Below are 21764 nucleotides of genomic sequence, written 5' to 3'. Positions count from 1 at the left end.
CGATGACAGCTTCTGTGTTTAAGGGACAGAGAAGAGAGTGTTCAGTGTAGGCCATCGCGTGCCCCGTTTCTGGTGTTTCTGTTCCTGACTACGATTTGCCACCACTCCTGGACAAAGTGAGCAGTTTTACAATGCGAGCTGTAGCCACAACTGGCAGAAATCATCCCATTGCAGTACTTCCTGCACTGACGACAAATGCCCACACGGCGACCCACTCTGCATCTAACAGGGTAAAAGGCAACGATGAGAGAAAAGCTGAAAGTTCCAGTCGGCAACACTTTGTCACACTGGCCAGCCCTCACATCCGACAGCTCAACCCTGCACTTCAAGGAATCGCTTGGACTGCCTGAGACAACACAGTATATTCTAAATAGCTCCACCTCGTCTTTTCCCGTTCCCTGTGCTGAGCAAGTATTCGTTCCTTCTAGATCCACGTGAAGATACTCGGGGTTTTATGGGGAGAACAAAAGCAGTAACCGTTACTTATTTCCAGGGACTCGGATGGTCGGGATAATTGAATCCACGTGTAAAGACCTTTGCCCAGCCCTCTAAGTTGCAGTGCTAGCCAACAACGGCAGAAGGAAGCAGCCCCTCAACAGCAGTCTCCATAGAATCAGCTTATTTTCTTGCCTCCCGCCTCGTCAAAACTTGCGAAAGCGATATATTATTAGCAACACGCCATGCTTCAAAACTAAAGTCAAGAAATACTAGTCTGCGTAAACTTTCCTTTTATGCTTACAAATCTACGAACAAGAAAGCAGTAAGCAGTTTGTCCTAAATTCAGTGAGGGCCCACAAGCCAAAACCAGGCGCTTACATCTACATCAGTACCCACCAGTTATAACGCAAGCAGAAACACCTTCACTGCGCTGCTACGGGAATGACTGCGGAAGCTTTGTGACCTGCTGCCTTCTTCCCATCCCAAATTTTCCATTGACTCCCATGAGGGATTTGCGTATTCCCAAGTCCAGCCCCATCTTCTCTACAGTGTTGTCCTAAATCCCAAAGCCGAGACGAGCTGAATAAGTGAATGCATCTAAGGTCTCTTCTTGTTCCTGTCTCTAGTGAGGGACTGGCGGGTGCTGTTGAAACCCAACTGCTTGCTCTCCTGTTTGGATCTCAACAGGTCCCATTTTAGAAACATCCTCAATTTTAGAAACATCCTGCTGAAGAAACAGCACGTTTAGCAGCTATAAAAACGACAGCATCTTTAAAATCCACCTTGTGAGAAACCGGTTTTCTCCTTCATTCCTGCCCAGGATTCTTTAATTCTGGACAATATTTTCGCCAGAAAATTTGGTCTTCGACGCACATTTCCTGCTTTAGCTTGTTTTCTTACTGGAGTTAATGGCTTTGGTCTTGAGACTGGAAAGCAAGAGGGGAAAAATTTCAGCCTGGTGTCATCCAAGTGACAGGGAATTCTCCCCTCTATTTCCCCCCGCTAAAAGTTACCTTCTCTTGAGGCCAGTGCAGGCAAATGGTAAAGCTTGGCTCTCTCTACGGCCAGCTGCCTTTCAATTCGTGGAAGGATCTTGCCATATTGGGCTAATAGAGAATTTCTGGCAACTGCTCTGTCGGTCAAGCGATGATCGCCGTCGTTCTGATGAAGGAAAAGCGGAAAGCAAAAGCTTAACTAATTACAAGAAGTTCCTTGCACAGACCTCTCCCTGCTATTTCGCATTAGTGAGCAGATTTCCTCTACGGGTGTGGGAAAACACCTCCACTGCACAGAACAGCGGCAAGTTCTACCCATCCGCACACACCGATTTCACCTGGTACTTTTAGCAAAGTGGAAGGAAGACTGGAATAGCAACAGAGCCTACAACTTGAAGTTAAAACAATGCTGGCACTCTGCAGAACCTTCTTCTGATACACCTGTTATCACCTGCAATTTTCTGATATCACCTGCAATTTGCAAACGACTTACTACATAGCAGGCTTTCCCTTGTTCTTCCTGAAACGCCACTGCCCTGAATATACGGGACAACTGGAAATTACCCTGGACAACATGATGTGAAGATTAAAACAAGCAAGAAAAAGCGACCTACGCACACCACCTGGCCGCATGACAGTTTTCAAATGCAGGACCTACGACTTCCAAAACCACCTTAGAAGACTGAGTCACTGGAAAACTATGATTCCAGAAAACAGCAAACGTGTCACAAATCCAGAACACAAGTTCATGTAACACAAAATGTAATCTGGCTATTTTGAGAAATAGAGGTTAGACAAGAATTTTTGTCATAAAAGCCGTGAAATGAAAGTTGTGGAATTGGAGAGCACACTATAACTCGCAGAAATTAAAAAAACAAAGAAAACCCACAGAAATTTAACCTGTGGACTGGCATCTAGCCTGCTCTCAGCTAGAAAAATACAGTTGCGTGCAAGACACAAGCGATGACATACAACCTACTCGTCATCCCACAGGAAGGAGTGACACAAACAACTTCCAGTAATCTAAGCCACGCATAACATACGTATCTCAATAACGGAATGGTAAGACTGGCTGATGGGAAAGATACATGTTTATTCCTCAGATGCAAACAAACTGTTCTCAGTGGGGTCAACAGTGGTGTGTAACATTTAATTTATAGCTTCATAGAGTAGCTTTGGAGTAGTGACGTATATTGGTCAACATTTAGCTTCAGCTGTAACCAAAGGTGTAGAAACTTGTTCCGAGTGTTTCAAAGACTGGTATGAAAAAAACAAAGCAGGATTTTTATTGAGTACTATCCAAACCAGTTAGTAACACCCAGCAGAAACTTGCACGCTTGACAGAACAGAACTTTCACGCTTACCATAAGATTTACATTCATGGATTGATTCAGCTCTAGGGCTGCAATGTAGTTGGCACGCTGCAGATGGTAGACTAAAAGGAATTCTTGATTCTGAACACCAGCACTGGTCCTTAAAAACTTCTCCAAACACTCCTATGAGAAAAAAAAAATCATTCCAAAAATCTGTTATGGCTCTGCCTTTTCTCTTTTCAAAGAGACGATGAACATTTTTCCTTGCTCCCACTTACTTGTTCGGTGTCTGTGAAAGGCAGCTTCAGCAAGTCTTCCATCAGGCCCATCTCCCGGCACATTTCGTACATGTGTTTTAAGAGGTCTTCTAAGTTTGCCTGAGCGGCATGTTGGTGCAACAGACCCCAAGCCTCCACCATGCACCTGTAATTAATGTTTCAGACGTAAAGGGATGTTAATAGCATAACCAAAGAGATGCCCCAAGAGTCTTGTACTCAAAGTTTAAAGGAAACTTAGGGGATGATGATTTCTATTCTTTGTTCTCCATTTTCACAAGATTTGCGTGACAAAATGGTGGGGTATATTTCTTTACCTATTGGAGAGCAACACAGTGAGGAGAAGCTGCACTTCCCCGCTGCTTGCCGTGGGTGGCCTCATCAGCTGGATGTATCTGAGGGCTTGCCCATGCTCCCCTTGGCACAGGAGGGACTGAATAATTCTCTTGTGCTGCCATGACGCGGTTTTGATTGTAGCGGGATGAAAGAGCAGGGCCAGTGAATTCTGTACAAGTTAGAGATCGGGTTTTAAAATCATTTTCTAGATTATAGCTTTGTACTGCAATGTATGTCTAACTCAACTCTACCATACTTACTTCGTAATCATCGTGATCTAGAAGCCAACAACCTTCAACAAGCTTAACAAGTCCCCAGGGGATGCCAAAGGCAGTTGCAAAGGAGTCGATTGAAGTTTCTGTCTCACTCGGAAAGGAACGCTTGATATCCAGCAGCAAGTAAATTGTCTGACATCAGGTATCTCATTAAGGCTAATCAGCTTGTAAGACCAAAAGTTTATCACATTACCCTTAGAAAAACATAATGAAGTAAGAATATAAAAGTGGTAGGAAGCAGAAAATACATTCAAAACATTGGAGCATCCAACGCTCAATTATTACAGCAAATAAATTCCACAGTTGGGTTTTTCCCTCATGTCCAGCGTCTATAAAACAGTGTAAATTGTGGCATCCTTACAGTACAGCTCAGCTCCGAATGATTAAAACTGGATTTAAACCAGTATGCGGGTCACTCATTGGTAGCGTCATTTTCTCTTTCTGACGTCCGTTTTTAGGGACATCATCTAACAAGACAGCTCTGGGCTATAAGCGTTTCTAAGCCCCTTGCTCTCTAGGCTCCCCTCGCGGGTTAGGCAACAAACAGCAAAAGCAAGGCTGTGTATTTCAGCAGCTTAAAAATTAAGTTTCTGCCTGTGATTTCAGCAAAAATCCGGTACTGGTAAACCACTCTTAGAAATCCTTTTGTTCTGAAACAGAAATTGTTTTATAACCCATCATGGGTGTTTTAGAAAATTTTAAACGGTGTTTAAATTTGGAGAAAAACTAAGGACATTTTATATCTTCAACCCTTATTACTAAAACTGTTTTCTCCCTATCGGAGAAGACTTTTGCAACAAAACGTTTAAGAAAAAAGTCATCAAAAATCCACAGTACAAAGAAATAAAACAGCGCTTCTGTCTACAACTTAACGCTAAACTAAATGTTTTCACTTGCATCGTCTTTGAAGCATAAATGAAAAAATGTCATGAAACAGGTCGGCGACCAACACTGAAGAACATTTATGTGCATCCCCTGGAGGTGTAATAAAAATAACTAGAAAGGATACAATTGCGTGTTTGCAGTTTTCTTCAATGTTTTCTAGCAAATAGAGATCCAGCAGTGCCTGAAATGAAAAATTAACAGTTCTGAAAAAACGCCTGTCTTCCCTAAATCATTGGCTTTTGGGTGGGGTTTGGCGGGGAGGGCGGCCGTTTGTTGTTGTTCTCAGTGAACAGGACACTCACATGCAAACTGGCAGGCGGGTATTTCCCAGTTCCTCCTGCATCTCTCCGCCACAGCTTCTCCACTTGGTCTCCTAACTGGGAAACCATTCCATCAACCATCAAGCAGTCCGAGTCCCATTTTCCTCTGGAACAAAAGGTAGCAAGGATTTGGACAGAGTAAAACACTAATTCCAGCCTCCCGGTGTAACGGCTTTCCTCCAGTCTTCTGCTGACTGCAGCCCTGCCCTTTAATCTCCCGATGGCACAAAGCAGAAAAAGGACACTAGAGGCTCTGTGCTTCGAAGGAACACACGAGCCTGTATGTAAGTTACTTGAGAAGTAAGCCAAGGAAGATGAACTTTGAAGTCAATACCTCCTACCCTGCAGCTTCCACCTTAACTCACCTTGCAGCCTCTTGGTCACAGTGCCATCGCCGAAGCTTGGTCAGGTCTTTATTCAGTTTTCAGTACAATTTCCAAAGAAAAACCTATTATCGGCTAATCCAAGGCATGCCGCCTATGTGCTAGGCAGCTAGTCCAGGAAAGAGAGCTGACGTTAGCAAGTGACTTCTATCCGACAGCCAGGAGAGTGCGAGGCGTGCCAACTCCATGTAACTCCAACCATCTTACGAAATCACACCACGTACTTGTGAGAAGGGGACTTAGGCCAATACAGTTATGACCCTCTATTACCAGTCAAGGACGGAGATGATTGTTTTTTTAAAAAACACGCTTTCTTCTGCTTCCAAAACAATTGTTCTGTGAACACCCTGCTTTGCTGAACTGGAGGTGACTGATCCTGTCCTAATCGCATGGCCTTTTTCAGTAGTCAGAAATTATACACATTAGCCAATGAATAAAGTAGACTCCCGAAAAATGATGATACCAACCAGTGGTACTAAGCAGAGGTAGATAGCAACGTTTTAACACAGGAAAGTAACCTCTCTGTTCAACAGAACACGCGTGTCACTGAAGTCAAGAGTATTGCTGGCAGCGGCATTACGCATAGCCCATGCAACTGTTGAGATAAAAGCCATTCCCTTCCACTTCTGAATTTGCCGTGGAAGTGTTCTAGAGTCTTCCTCTAGCTCTTACCTTGATAAACGCTCAAGTTTCTGTCGGTGACCAGTATAGTAGCTCTCAATCAGAGGATAATTGTAGAAAGGTGTTGACAAACGCGTATCGTCATCTACAGGCAACAAAGTAGAAGCAAGTTAAAGCAGTCATATCACACTTGTAAACGAAAATTTTTGCCTAAAGAGACAGAAGATCGTACAAGCTAAGCATCAAGAAGCCTCCAACTCTGAAAGAAGCCAATCCTCTTTCTGCCTTTGCTAAAAGAACTCTAAGAGACAAGACTCAATTCCTTCTTGCCCCAAGTGCCGTTTCAAGGTTACAGTTCACGCAGCATTCACAACATGTAGGGTAAGCTGAAGTTCACTATAAAAAAAACCACCCAGTTCTCAAAGGGAATGGTTTTAAAACCATTGTTTAAAACAATTGTTTGTGAGACAATTAAGGCTGACAATGGAATTTCTAATCCATCCAACTAAAGAAGGATTTCCAAGGTGTACTTTCTCCTCAAGCAACTGATAGAAAGTTCAAAACATGCAGGTAATGCTCTCACTGTAAAAACAAGCATTCCGGTACTTGTTGTTTAATAGTACTTTGTTTAAAATCTCAAGTAGTTCAAGCTGTGGACACAAGCAGCGCCTTGACGTCAGGGGTCCATTGCTATTCCTAAAATCCACCCAGGAAAGAAACTGCCTGCCTCATTCTACGCCGTGTACTTGACAACCCAGCAAAATCTCAACTTCACCCACAGAACTTCAGCACACCCTGCCACTGAACCAGCACGACTTCTTCCTGACGAAACCGTTACAAAAACATGGCTAAGCACGCGTTCGTGGGAGTCACTCACTGGATGGTCGCCTTGTTACAAACGTATGACAGGTCACGCTTACCTAAACCCTCTGGAAGGAGACCGGATCGACAGAACCAGATGACCACTCGTGCATACAAAGAAATGAGGCCGGTTACCGCTTGCTTATTTGTCACGTCTGCAAAACCTGAAAAAAGGCAGGAGATGATTAGCGTTATGCAATTCTGTTCATTTTCACAAAACTCCCTTCATCCTACTAAACCAAAAGTATAAAAATAGCACATTAGAAATCTTTGTCTTTGCTTTTTTCATGCTGTATCGCTTTTTTATTTGAAGAAAAAACCCACTATCACCACCAAAACAAAAAGCAACCCCTATAAAGAACTAAACTCACTAAAGGCTAAAATAAAAAAAAAACAAAAACCCCAAAGCCTGAACTACTAAATGCACGCAGGAATAAGACATCTGTTTCTCACGTAGCAGAGATTCTTCTGATAGCAAAGGGATATTCTTTTCTTTTCTCAATAGGCCAAGAACCATTTCTAAGAGAAAAAGCTGTAGAAACTCAAGTAACTTACTTTGCACGTTACTCGTTTACGCTTCCTTCGTATTGTTTAGCAATTTGCAACACGGTGTCTGCATGCAACTAGAACTTGCTAGCTAAGAACTCAAAGGAATAATTTTCAGCAATACCACATTCGGTTGCTGTAATTTCAGCCCAGTTGCCTACAAAGCTTCTCTCTGAATGTAGCCTCCCCCACCCCCTTGCATGAGCTCCACCATAAACTGTTGCCCTGAACTCGATGCGTGTTTTGTGGTGGTCCCAAGCGCTCAGCTTTAAGCCCCTTCTCCCAGCTAAATGTGACTGTCTTCCAATCCTCAAAAACAACAAAAGCCCATGTTGCCACAATTCCAAATCTTAATAAAACATACCAAAGATTTTGTAGCACTACTACAAACCTTTTTCAGTAAGCTCTTGTGCTTCTGTGAGAAAACAGTTTAAGACCGTGCTAAGGTTGCTCAAAAGCAACTGGCAGCGCTGGAGAGACCGTAATGTCTGGGGGTCAATGAAGTTGCAAGAGCCATCAAACAGCGGAACACCTTTTCAAGAATAAATATTAAATCGTTAGCCGACAGAGCAATTCCAGAGTTTCAAGGCGCACTTCAAGGACCGCGTGCAATATCCTATAGCGGCGTATTACTGAGGAAGCTCAATCAGAAAGAACGACTTTAGGTTTGCAGAATGACTACACTAGTACTCACAGATTTGGTCAAATTCTTCCTTTGTAGAGATCGCTTGGTTCCATGTCCACTCAAGAACAAACCGTAAATTACCAGCAGACCTCGGCTGCTCTTTAAACAAAGAGAACAAAAAAGAAATGAATCAACAGGCTCCAACTCAAAGAGGTACCACGTAAAAACAACGTTCGAAGTATTACCTTCAGATATCCAATGTTTAATGCATCCAGTCAGAAGTCCCACAGAACCTGTCTGGACAGCAGCTGACAATACTGCTTCCAGCTGCTCCTCCTAAACGTAACAGACAAACTCAAATGAGAATCTTACCTACTTGCACCATGTGAACCATCAACAGTAAATGTTTCTTTCTAACTGCATACTCATTCAGACATCACAAAGTCAATCAGGACACAGGCCAGGAATGCCACGTCCTTTCTCTTAATTCCAGCCACAGGCTGGACTGCTCACTGCTCTGAGGAACACATTAACACACTTTTCCTCTGACATTTCAACTTACTGCAGCCTAATTCTAATCTTTCTTCGCGTGCCTCTGCATTACAGTCTTCACGTACTGAGTTCCAACTTACTACGTCCAGAAACATCCTCTGCTAATACGCGTTACACATCTGTGCAGATAAGTTTGCCATCAGGAACGCAGGAAGGGGACAGGACAAACACAACTGTGCAACGTTTGCATGGAAACAGTGAAGCTACGGCCAAGCAGCTTTCTAGACTATGAAGACATGAAGCAGTTCTGACACCCAAAACAGTACGTTGGAATTTTGTAACGTGACAGAAAAGAAGCAAAACATTTACATCCTAATGGTTTAAATGGTAGGCTCTTCAAATACTGTATTATAGTGTAGTGGTAATCCTTACAAGGATAAATCACAGGTATGCACAGACGCGCGATACTAAGTAGTAGCTTATCTCAGCTGGTGTTCTCGTACTTCTCTCAGGTGAAAGGACCCTTCGTAAGTTTTTACTTTGGTTTTTGGGATGGGATTTGTTTGGTTGGTTGGGTTTTTTTAAACACATTCAAAAGTATCTTTCCCCTCTAGGCAAAATCATGACATTCAAAGCGACTTCTACACATGTAGAACACACATGTGATATTGCCATCTTTTTCTGAAAACTGGTTTCAGACAAGGAAACAGACCATTGGCCAGCTTGCCAAGAAATTTCTTTGAGCTACCACACTGTGCAGAAGCGTTCATGTCCTAACACACGTCCACAAATGTGGTGACGAATGCAGGAGACAGGAAGAGGAGGGCAGCGGGAAGGCTGCTCTCCCCTTCCTGCTGATTGCTCCAGGGAAAGGTTGGTGCATTGCAAATGGAAAACCTATGGCAGGGGGAGTGAAGTCACTGTGGTGGCATAAAGCACATAGAAGGTAGCGAGTGTCATGAGATAAAGGTGATTAAGGTGTTGCAGCTGCAAGAGGGCAGTCTCAGAGGAGCAAATTGGGCTACTGCAGCACAAGGCAGAGGCTACAGAGGTGAAGATCCGCCCGGAGAGGATGCAGAAAAGCCTACCGATGAAGGGAAAACGAGGGCAAGCCGTGAAGAAATTGCCAGGGAGAGCTGACAGCAGTAATCCTTTACCACAGCCCACTTCCTTGGAAGCAAATGATCACGCACAGTGACAGTGCAGCAAGCCGACGTCTGCAAGAGCTCGCATCCCAGTGAGACGCCCCCATCGTCGGCTACTGCACTGAACCACTGCTTTGAGAAACTGACAGGGATGGGGGTTACTCTGGGGGACACATGCGTTATGTTGGGCATGACCAGCACTGACTGCACGCTTCCTTGTGCGCATCTGTGTGTGGCACCGAATTAAGAGAGGGGTCTCTAAAGACAGATCTCTTAGGGCTGTTCCCAGTCAAAGTCACTACTTTGGATCTAAGGATACGATTACTTCTGCTAGCTCAGGTCACGCCTGTATTTCAACGAAACTTTGCAAAGAATCCAAAAATTGGAGTATCGTGTCTTGTAGCCCCTCCAGCCCTGTCAGACCAGATGGATGTATTTCCCCCTTGATTCCCTCATAGGCACTCACCTGACTCAAACTGGATGGCTGGACATCAACTGGTCTTGGAGACAGCAAGCCAGCTACAAGACACCTATTGTAGCTATCCTGAATGGCTTCCCATATTGAAGGACCAGATTTCTTCAAAAAATTCAAGGTCTGAAACATCAATCGAAAACCACAGATTAAGACAGCATTGTTAGTCCGTCACTACGCTTCTGGATAACCTCTAAAAGGAAGAATCTAAATGTTCACTGACACCGTCAGACAGCCTGAACCACTAAGATGCTTTAGGTTAGCAATCTGCGTAATTAAGTCTTTTCTACCTTCTCTGTCTATACACAGGCCTTGCTCTTTCCCTCAACACTGACACAAAATACATTCTATATAAGCTCAGCTAACATGCAGCTTCACGCTTTGGAAGATCCTTTCTATGCCTATTCGTATGGAAGCCGATTCATGTTGGAAACATTTAGTGAGCTGAAACTTCACTCAAAATTATCTGTCACAATCTGTGCCGTGGCTCAGAAGTTATAATTTGGCCGAGTTTGGGAGAAAACAAAATTTTCACTCCTCAAACAGTTATGTGGTTTTTCATTTTCTCCATTCCCTCCTTTTTCAAGAGAATTGGGGATCAAAACTCTAACTCAAGACTATGCAGGCAGTTCGACTGAGGGGCAATAAAGAAGTAACACCTTTCCCCGCCTTCTACAGTGGTTTTGTTCTTGCTCCTGGAGCAACGTTGCGTTCCTTTCTAGACATTCAATCCCCGATCGTGCTTCAAGAGGAGACAACGGCAGTTGTACAGTCCCAAGAGGGGACCTAAAACATTACCATTTGCATACAACTGGCGACAGGATACAATTGCAACTATGCGTGTGGACGGGCAGGATGAGCATGAAACGGTCCCTAACACGGAAAGCAGTGCAACAGAAAACTTAGAAAAGCTACATCTCCTGCCACTCGCAATAAAGATACAGTAAAAGATCACCTCCTTCTGGAAGCCGGTGCAAGTCATGTGAACGACTCCGGAGGTCAGCAAGCACGTACCATCTGCAGAAACAGGGAACGTTTGACAACCTTCCGTACTCTCACAGTTATGGCATGACCAGTTTACATTTTTTACACACCGCTATCTAGAAACATATAACTGAGTGCTTTGAGCTTCAGTTCACAGTCATTTCAGGCTATAACCAGCACCACTTCACCGGCTACATTACAAAAGCACCAAAACTCAGCCGGCTGTCAGATATGTTTCACAATAGTAAATACCTTGTCAGTACAACGCGATCAGAGTTGGGTTTGGGGGGGACTGGGTGTTTGTTTGGTTTGGTTTGGGTTTTGAATGACAAACAATGACTGAACAAGAGAACCAATGAATGGCATTTGACCTCATTTTAAGCTTATCACTCTCAAAAGCAGTGAAATACCTACCAAAGTTATAGTTGCCTGGATGAAAAAACCGCTCAGGTGGTGGATAAGAAGGAGGAACTCCCCGACTTAGACTCCGCTCATGGACCAGAATATCCAAAAGGAGCTTCGGCGAAGTCACGCTCACTACGGTATCCAGCGACCACAGTGCAAAATAGGGGCACTCATGAGGGAATTCTTCCGGCCTTAAAGAAAACAAGCGCGTAAGCTAAATGCCGACATTCAAATGAATTATTGGCAGGCATATGGAAAACTACTGAAGAAAAATCTACCTTACTGAATCTGGCATTTGAGCAGAATACCAGCGATTAATGTCAAATACACCCAGGTAAGTAGATGGTTTTCCCTGACCGTACGTATTCACTTGCCAACTGAAGACTGAGACACTGGTGTCAGGAGACGTGACTGTAAAAGACAAGACGTTGTTTCTGACTTGTAGAAAATACGATAGATCCAATAGTTTTAAAACACCACTTTCTATTTTGGCTTCATTCTGTTCTGTCACTCGTGAAACACAACACTTCCTAAGAGTGATCACAGTAATTACGGAATAGCAAACATCTCTGTGATAGGTTTCAGTCACACTGCCCCTTTTTCTTGTCCCCTTGTCCAGATCACTGGTCAAGATACTAAAGAGAAGTGGCCCCAGTGCAGTGCCCTGGGGAACAGCACTTGTGACGGGCTACCATCTGGATGCAGATGCGGACATCGGTTTGAAGAAGGGAAAAAATTCTGGTAACATTCCTAAGCAATGGAGAGTTTGAACTTCTTGTTCAAAGATGGCAGCTGGAGGAGTAAAACGACTGACCATCATCATACAAACGGCCCCACCATACATCGCGATAGCATGTCAGCAAGCATAAAATAAAACCCACTTTCTCCCTTAAAGAAGTCCCACATACCTTAAGCATCCATTTTTTCTTCGTAAATAATCCCAACAGTCTAGTCTATGCAGATAGGCAAGACTTTCAGACTGTGGGGACCGAACAGCATTCGTTGCTTAGGTTCCAAAAGCACTTCTTTTAAAATCACCAAACACGGACATCAGAACAAACCTTCATTTACGCTATCCTCTCCGTCAACGTCGCTGCGGAATTTTTCGACGGTCTGGCAGCTGATTAATTTAGTACTCATCTGGCCTCTCAAGGGAAAGACTCCACCCGTGAGATCTAAACTGAACTTTTTGCCACGGTATTCCAAACCCTGGGGGAAAAAATCAGAGAAGAGAGCAAAGGTCATTCTAAGAGAAAAACATACATTATGGCTAAATATGAAAGACAGTCTAACAGAATAGGCTTATTATACTGTCTATTTCGCATGAGCCTATTTCTGATGGTAAATAGAAACTACGCCTGACATGCAAGAGAATGCAGTGTCAAATCGTAACGGGTAAGTTTGGCTGTAAAGGCTTTGCACTTTTTCAAAATTTAGAATTTCCCTAACATTATTCAGATCTAAACATGTTTTGCAGAATTCCTTGCGACATCCAAGAATGTTCTTTATAAAAATAAATATATCGCTACAAAGAGATATCTAAAATGATGCAACACACATGCATGCAAAGCTCTTTGCTCCATGTCTTGATTGCAGAACTGATGAAGTTAGAGAAGCCCCAGCATTCGAGCAGCTAAAGCTGTCAAGAGGTATTTTCTATGGGCACACCACCAGAGTGACCGTGCACCCCTCTCTAGTTACTGTGAGAACTTCATACTGATTAGCAATCTTCTTTCAAGCCACGTAAGCTATGACAGCTCCTCCTCTCATCTTGTCAGAGACTAACGGGTGAAATATCCCTCAGCTCCTTCACCAAGCACAGCCAACAGCAAAAGGGAAAACCAGAAAGGACACGGGGTGCACGTGGCCAAGGCTTTTAGCATCACGAATTACTACACAGTAAACAAACTAATTTTGAGATACACAGAAACCCCGGCACGATTGTGTTGAACCTCTGATAGCGCCATTTTTTAAGTAAGCATGAAGTGAAATACCGTCTTTCCAAATACAGCATTCATTCAAACTGTCTACCATACAACACATGAACGGGTGTACTGGGGACAAATAGCAGCTCTATAATTAAAAAAAAAAAAAAAAAGGAGGGAAAAAGAAACCCAACCCACACAACCCATAAACTGATAACGCCACATTCTACCCAAGTTTCCTAAACTTGCAGAGCTCTGAAACGAACTGGCATGAAACCACACATTCCCGTATGATCTCATAGGATACATCTAATTCACCTAATCTGAGAAGAGGCGAGCTTTCTCTTAATGATTCCAGGAAGTGTTACAAATAAATATGAAGGTTGTCTAAAAAGAAAAATTAAATAATTAAAAAAAGTCTTTCATAACTAAAAAGAAAATGCTTCTGAAGCAAAGCAGTGCATTTTAAACTTTCCACGCCGGGCAAAGTCATTCTAAGGAACTCCATTGTATGGGAGATGTTAAGTAATGACTCCATTGACTAGCAAAACACAAAAACAAGTTTTCAAACGAGATGCACTGGTCAAACTCTGATATCAAAGTAGAGAGTGTATACTCTGCCCATCCGCAAGCATTGTGCAGAACGAGGGTAAAGATGCGCTCTACGATCGTGATTTGATGCACCAGATTTAGCAACTGCTGCGACAGTACAAAAAAGGTCTTTGGAAGCATTACTTAAACATACCTTTCTGTTTAATTACTTAAGCAGACTTAAACCAGCCTTGAAGGCAATGGAGACGAGAGTTTGACACGCATATAGAAAAACACAGTACCACATGTTCCATAAGTCCTATTTGTGACTTTTACCATGACACACAGTCAAAGAGGCACTGCTTCATAGCCTCAAACCTAATTCCTGGAACAAAAAGCACTGCTGTATTGAAAAAGTCTTTTGAGCTCCTGTGAACTCTATCCAATGAACAAGGATCAACAGTAGATTCCTCCTTCTTTACTCAAACTTGGCCTAGCAAACGGGAGACACTTAAATTTTCTACCCCTGAAGATGGACAAGAAACTTGACTCAGACAGCCATGCAGGCAGACAGTCATGTAGTACTAACCAATCTGTGACTACAAGGAAGTGTTCTGAGACTAAAAGTATCCGCTGTGGAGCACAGGTCCCGCACATCAACAAAGATAAAGAGATAGCATCCAGCACGCCATGAATCACTGGAAGATCCTTCTACTTGGTCACCGTGATAGATAATGCATTTTAAAGAAACACCACCTTTTCCAAACACCTAACCTCTATCTATGCAAAAGCAACGGTGCCAAATGAGGAAGCACCTTTCCTACACATAAGCAAAACACTCAAAATCTAAATTAATCCAAAAAAATCAAAAGGCACAGTCCCTACAAAAACCAGAGTACCACGATACAAGAGTCACCCCTGTTTCGTTCCATAGCTATTGAGAATATGCAAGAGAAAGTACCAAATCAGGAGGAAAGACTTGCTCTGAACTAAGATTACTGTCCCCTCAAAAAGATTTTGGAAGACTTCCAGGCGTACAACTGAATGGAATTACACATCTAACAGATGCGCCTTGTCTCTGTTAGCTATCTGAGATACAAGGATACCTCACATCTGTATTTTAAACGCATCCTCCTTGGAGCCAGATCTAACATTTAGGTACACTCTTCTGACCAAATTACATATTTTCCTGGCTTTAAGAGTAGATTGAATAGGTCACCCAGCCAAAAAGAAGAACGAGTTATCTTTACAGCTACTAAGTGTCAGGATCAACACTGAAGAGACACTGTAGGTGCATTTCATGTGAGAAGTCCGGCTGACAAAGCTCTAAGGGAAACCAAGAATATAAAACTGAAGATCAGCAAAGACTAGAGTATGACTGTATTTTAAGAAAGGGAGAGAGACAGAAGCTTATTCAAGTCCGAAGCTTGGTTAAACCAAGCGATTCAAGGCCCAATCTTCTCTTCCTACATGCCATTCGTTTGGTATTTCAGAATAATTTTATTTGCAAAAGCCGCGTCCTCTTCAGGAATTTCATTTATACGGGCTCTTTGCAGATGAATCTAGCTGGAACACACGACACTGCAGTATAAAATGGTACGCCTTCTTTCCAAAAGGTATGGACAAAGGCCGTGCCCAAGAAGACTCAGCAAAACATTATTATTTTTTCAGCCAGCTCTGAAGTTTGATGGTAAATCTCACCCCTGTAACTCAACTGATACTCCCTTAGAGAAAATTACTATTGTCTGCTTTTCCCACGCATGCACCTCTTACCTCATACATGACTTGTCCTGAGGCCACGCGTTTTCTGTCACCAAACGCTAACTGCAGCAGGTGTAAACTCACCACATCACCTTCACTGAAAAAGGGATAAATTATGAAATTTGGTTACAAAGCTGCTTTATAGTCCTCATCGTCGTGTTAGTAGACCTAGACGTTTTCTTAATAGCATGCTCCTGCTGAAAAGAACACCACCTCTTCCCAAAACATGATCATCGGCCACATTTAGCCACTGAAACATGAAGGAGGGCGTTTTGACACTAACAGCTTCAGGGGCAAAAGCCAACCGTACAATTGGAAAGCTGTAATATGTTGTATGGACTAAGAATTGTTGGAAATAGTTCTTCACAATGAAGAGTTCTCCATCAAAACTGCTTTGAAGTCAAGTTTTAAAAGACTGCCACTCTACCAACAGCTGAGCTGATGGAATCGCTTGCTGATGCAGAAAGAGAGATCTCTCTGCCCTTCCCTTACCACCAAAGTTCCCCTCCCCCTCTTGCACACTCTGCACCCTTCCAAGTCCGATTTGATTCAGCAGAACAGCAGGAACCCATTGGCTTTTCTGCTGAATCGTTTTCTGCCAGGGGAGCTGCACTGGCTCACCAAGGCTCCACAGACTGCTGACGCTGGCACAAGGCCATCGGCAATACTGTCACCGCCGCCTTTAGGGGCGGCAGGCTGTTGTGTGGGCATGTCTGGTGTTCTAGATCTGCAGCCTCAACTGCTCCTAGTGGTATTTTAATACCACGGTGTGACTATCAAACAAATGATGAAGCGGTCATCGAGGAACAAAAGCAAACCATTTGAGAATGCGAGCAGAAGAATATGGCCACTGTTGCTTTGCCTTCTGACAGAAGGCAGGAACTAGTAGGTCCCTCTTCACGTCTGGTAAATCCTGTAAAAATTGCATTCTAAGTTTAACACCCTCCGTACCGGAAAGAATCGCAGACACACAACAAATACACATGTTCAACTGTATGGGAACAAATATCCTTAAAAACAAAAAGAATTAATTCAGTGGCTGATAGTTAAAGTTTTTATTCACCTTTCCTGCGTAGACTGAACAGCCCACAAGTAGCAACAATTGCGAGGATCATTCTCCGGCTCTTGAAAAGTGACAGCATAGACAGGAATCCTCCCTCCTTCAAGCTGAGAGTGGTGCCTACAGGTTTAGGGGAGAAAAAAAGCAAAACGAAAAAGAAAACAAAAGGTGAGCCTAGTGGCCCAAACACAGGTAGTTTCTCGTTTCTTGGACTACGTCAAGCATTGTTCTTCCTGACTTCTGAACCTTATTTGTACCTCCACACTCTACTCTTGCCACCTAATTATTCCTCCACTGTCTATTTATGCATCCAACAGCTTCTGGGGAGTCAGTGCAGATCTGCTGAAGTGAATCCCGACCAGAAGTTAGCCAAATATCTCAGGTGAGATTGCTCCTTCGGCCAAAGCTGACATGCAGGAAAGAATACATTTTTCAGGCACAGGTCAGCTATTGAGTTTTCATGTCTCACTAGTTTCACCCTGGACACTTTAGAGAATATCGGCACCAAAATCACATCACTGACATACTTCAGCCTTTCAATGGATGCCCCAGTTGCAGTAACCGGTTCTGAAAACCCCAGGAAGCATGCTTCCCACAATTCCTCAATCCACAGGCACAATAAGGAAAACAATCCTAGTCCACTGGGGAGAAGGCGGACCACTTGATCCAGGTATGACTGAAAAGTTACGTCAGAAGAGGATTTCTGAACGTGCCAAGATTATACTCATACTCATTTCAGTCCCTGAAAAAGTTCTCTTTACATCCACATACTTCCTTAAGCAACAAATCGAGAGCCCCACACCTCCAGGCATGGCCAAGTGTAAAGGCCTACTTACTCTCTCTTCAACGTTTTCATATTCCAGAGCGACAGGTAGCCATCCGAGAAACCCACAACGAGCTGGTTGCTTCTGCTTATGTAGCACAGGGCTGATACTGCTGTTCCGGAAGCATTTTGTAGTTGAAAACAGAGACACCTCCCTTCGCTGGTCACAGTTTCTCTTCTTTGTGCAACTTCAGCAGGATTTTTAGTGACAACTTCTAGGTCTACACACACAAAACCAAGCAATAAATGAATACGTTATGCCATTTAGGCTGCATTTTAGGCACTGACGTGACAACCCCTATCATCTAATGCTACCGTGCCAGGCAAAATAGCCATTTATGCAACACTTTTTTTTGCCATTTCCATTATGTATGTCTTCAAAGAACATAAGAACTCTCGGATCAGACAAGTATTCTCACTCACATTTGAAAGCTAGGTAAAAGCGTAACCTTAATAACGTAACCAAATTCTTCCTGGACTCTGAAAAGCAGGAGTTTGGGCCTCGTGATGCAATTTGAAGTGGCACCTCGTGTTTGAAGTGGCACCAATTGCTGAAGCTGCTGTTGTAATAGCCAAAACGGTGTATGCAATCTGAGTACACCTATTCGAGATTTCATTCATCCAAATGCATGGGTGTTGGTAAGTGGGGTTTATTTTAAAAAACAAGCCCAAAATTTGCCCCAAGTCAATTAACACAAGCAGAAGAGCATTCCCGGGAAACAGGGCTCCTCCAACACAACTTCCTACCAGGCGGCCGCACCGGCTCACGTGGCAAAATTCCTACACCTCTCTGGCAAGAATCATAGTGGCACAGGGATCTTGGTGGGAGGGGGCATTTACAACACTGCGAGGAGCAGTCAGACACTCCCAGGTTTAATCAGGTCAGGACTATACGATGTCAAACTGCCACCTGTAACCAGTCGTCAGAAATGTCTGACACAAGGGTCTTCAAAGTGGGATGCATACTGTTTCGTTAGAAGACAGAAGTTTTCTTGCGTTTAAATTCATGTGGAAAAACTGCAGGCTTACCCAATGCTTCGATATCATTCTGAGTGCAGGAGCAATCATCCAAACTAAGGTCAACCAGAAGTAGATGGCCAGCATCTGTAGCCACTGCTGCCACCCCAAAGAGCCATCGCAGACTCTGATGGAGGTGCTGAGTGCTCACGCTGGGTCCTCCGTGATTCGCTATGGGTTCTATAGCGGTTACCTACAGGAAAACTACAAGTTACTACTTGAGCTCTTTGACAAGCTCAATAGAAAAAGTAAATACAGGAGCATCAAAGCATTGTTTGCAATTAGATCAAGAAAAGAGACAAAGACAAAAAAGCCCCGTACAAAAACCTGTTACTGCCTTCCATTTACTAGATTTCCTGCGGGTAAGTGACTTAACTTCAACTTAAATGGGGCATTCTATTAGTACAGCTTAGCAATTTCCATTTCCTACTTCGCAGTAATTAACTGGAGGAAAACACAGAAAATCAGTTATACGCAAGAAACTTTATCGTATTCAAGGGGCTTAAGACAGACAAACACAACTACATCGAGGTCTCCCACCGCTCACAGCCCACCAGCACCGCGATACAGTCTATGCCTTCTTTGACAAACGGGCGTTAGGATAAATCAGGGCTCGAGAGTCAGACGAGGCAGCGGCCAAGTTGCATGGGAGACACACCATTTCCATGGGAGTGAAACGTATTTAGAAAGCGTTGAAGGGAGAGACCAGCTTAGTAAAATTCACACTAGTCCGCATTTAGAAGAAAAGTAACAACCACATAAAGGAAAAGAAGCTTTAAATGCACACCAGCGCTTTCACGAATGTTGAGAAAAATGTTAAAAGCCAGCCTAAAGCAGCAGCTTCTCAGATAAAAAGGTGACTCCACCTAAAGGAGGAAGCGCACACTGCTCTTTCACGTGCCCAGCAGTCTGCACGCAACTGTCTCACAAGGCGAAGACAGACCTTTCAGCACACGTTGCAGCACATCCCAGGACAACACTGACTGCTAGAGCAGAGACACGAGCACACAAAGACTCCTGCACTAAAGCTGTACGTATTTATCTCTCTCAGTGACCCCAATACGAATGCTTACTACTAGTCATCACACTGTAGCATTACAAACAAACAAAACTCCACCTGTATTCTAGCAAGTCAAACCAAAGCAGCTGATGGAAAGCTGGCTAAGAAGTTAGTTAGTTAGTTGTTGCAGATTCTAAGATGATAAAAATGAATCTTGATGTTCTATTGACTTCCACCGATTCTTGTTTACATTGAGATAATGAGGCTAGGGGACACACATCATTTGAGTTTCTGGGTTACAGAAGACAGAAAACATCAGCAACATTACACCAGTGTGTCCCATCTACACAAACACACTAGTCAGAGAGCAGAGATTCAAGGACTGCAGGCTGAAAGGTGACCTCCCAACAATCTGTCAGATAACTCACTAGAGGCTCTTTTTTCCTCTCCTAAGTCAACAGAAAAATGTGTTCTCCTCAGCCTGCTTGCTAGGCTGAGATTCAAGGCAATGTGTCGAAGTCATTTACAGCACAACTATGGAATTCTGAGCCATTTTAAAGACGGTATTTCTGATGGAAATCAAGCAATTAGGGCCAAAAAAAGGTGCTTTTCAAGGCCTTTTTGTGGAAGGAGAGAATCAGGTGAATTTGTGCTCTACAATAAAACCAGAAAACTTGTTTTACTCTCAGCAAACTCCAACAATAATGGCACACTAAGCCCAAGATTTTACAGCAACACCGTCTTGACTGGATACTCTCAAGTGACAGGATGTTAACGCACAATAGAAAAAATACCTCCTACAAAGAGACGCTCCAGAGCTTGTCCTAAAACAGGCCTACGCAGCACCTAACAACATCAAAGCTTCGTTTCTCCAATTAAAAAGTACCTACCCTCCCAGGAAGAACAACTGCTTTAACCACTCTTGAGAGTCCAAGGTCGTACAGACAGAGAACACTTCCCTCTGCGTCTTCCAACCCAACCAGCAGTCCAGTTCTCTTCTCCCAGGAAAACTCCTTCACCACACGAACAGTGGGAGGCTGTTCATTGACTCCACTGAAACGGTACGCAGAGAGCCGCTCTCCTGTCACACAGTTCACCACCTCAAGGTGAGGACCACGTGCCAACCACGCCAGGCCGTTTCTCCCTGTGAGAGAAAAGAAAGAGGACTGAAGCAAATGTCCAACGGAAGACTGAAAACAGCTGAAAAAAAATCACAGTGCCTGCCCCTTTCCTTCAATAAACGTACCTAGCAGAGGAAGACCGACCTACCTCATTCTAGTCAATGATTCAAAATCACCCGTTGAAATCCCCAAGCAATCCCTCCTAAAATTAACCACCTTGTTATTTTGCATTTGTACTTGTCATTCCCGCACCGAAGAATCTGGGTTGTTTGGGATAAAGATGACAAGGTCCTGATCGACAGCCTTTATACCATATTCGCCTTGGTTTTGCTAGAAATGATCTAAACGCATATGGGAATACAAGTCTTAGAGCGTAGAGGAAGAATCGAAGGCATTTTGTTTCACTGAACTACTGCCAGCCCAAAGGAAGTATGAGCTCAATTCCTGCATTTACACTCAGGTAGATAGATTCTACCTGGTCTTAACAGAAGCCTAGACCTCCAGATAGGCACCCAGCTCTACTGTCACATCACCTGGAAAGTCCACTTCAAAGTTTAACTATACTCACGTTTTAATATTAGCATTTGTCATCGCTGAAGCACCCTTTTTGTTCTCTCTCTCTAAACAGGATGCCTCTTAACAGCACCAACCTGACACAGCTGATACGATGACCTGAGGCTTCAGGTAGCCTCCAGGCAAGAACAACTTTATACCGAGACCAAATTTAAAGGAAAATGCTCACCTCCAGAAAACCTCCCGCACAGCACCGAGCCGAGGGTTCCCTCATCTTCCCCAAGTGCCTGAAGAGTCACCTCTGGAAACTGCAGCAGACTGCTCGTTACCTCAGCTGTTAGGTCTCGCATTCTTCGCTGTAAATACAGGAAAAAATTGCACAACTAGACTCACGTCAGCCAGAAATATTCTTGAGAGTGACAGAAGTTTCATCAGTATGCAGTGAAAAATCCCCTAGACATCACCTCTAGCTCTATTTCTTGCAAATAATGGCACTCGGGAGACTTTTTGCTCTCCCAGCAGAGCAAAAGGAGAATCCTTTGCTTTTCTGATGCCTGTGAGATCACCAACAAAAAGTGACCCAGACGTATCAACAGGGAAATAACAGGAAAAAGCCCAATACACTGAGTTCAAGTCTGCTCA

At 43.6% G+C, this 21764-nt stretch overlaps 1 protein-coding gene across 1 annotated transcript; it reads right to left on the bottom strand.

Moving 5' to 3' along the window:
* Positions 1-1209: 1209 nt before the first annotated feature.
* On the bottom strand, positions 1210-21472 carry LOC141740512 (protein ELYS-like). Its single transcript, XM_074579337.1, has 24 exons — positions 21352-21472; positions 20379-20632; positions 18501-18681; positions 17485-17692; positions 16652-16768; positions 15601-15685; positions 12433-12580; positions 11650-11782; positions 11381-11562; positions 10938-10999; positions 9977-10105; positions 8119-8209; positions 7943-8032; positions 7640-7780; positions 6762-6866; positions 5893-5986; positions 4820-4943; positions 4642-4698; positions 3618-3764; positions 3339-3526; positions 3025-3169; positions 2798-2929; positions 1452-1599; positions 1210-1364 (listed from the first exon to the last, which is right to left on the bottom strand). Exons 1-24 carry the CDS (start codon positions 21470-21472, stop codon positions 1210-1212), a joined length of 3237 nt encoding a protein of 1078 aa, XP_074435438.1.
* Between the last annotated feature and the right edge of the window lie 292 nt (positions 21473-21764).

Source organism: Larus michahellis, chromosome 3 (genome assembly GCF_964199755.1).
Source record: "Larus michahellis chromosome 3, bLarMic1.1, whole genome shotgun sequence".
Lineage (NCBI taxonomy): Eukaryota > Metazoa > Chordata > Aves > Charadriiformes > Laridae > Larus > Larus michahellis.
This window is presented reverse-complemented; position numbering and strand designations above follow the sequence as displayed.

Excerpts from the sequence above, each read along its gene's own strand:
- LOC141740512 (XM_074579337.1), bottom strand. The coding sequence starts at position 21,472 with ATGCGAGACCTAACAGCTGAGGTAACGAGCAGTCTGCTGCAGTTTCCA. Across the intron at positions 12,581-15,600 it reads CAGGACAAGTCATGTATGAG|GGTTTGGAATACCGTGGCAA; the intron begins GTAAGAGGTGCA and ends TTTTTCCCCCAG. Across the intron at positions 11,000-11,380 it reads TCCAGGCAACTATAACTTTG|ATGGTACGTGCTTGCTGACC; the intron begins GTAGGTATTTCA and ends CTGTTTCTGCAG.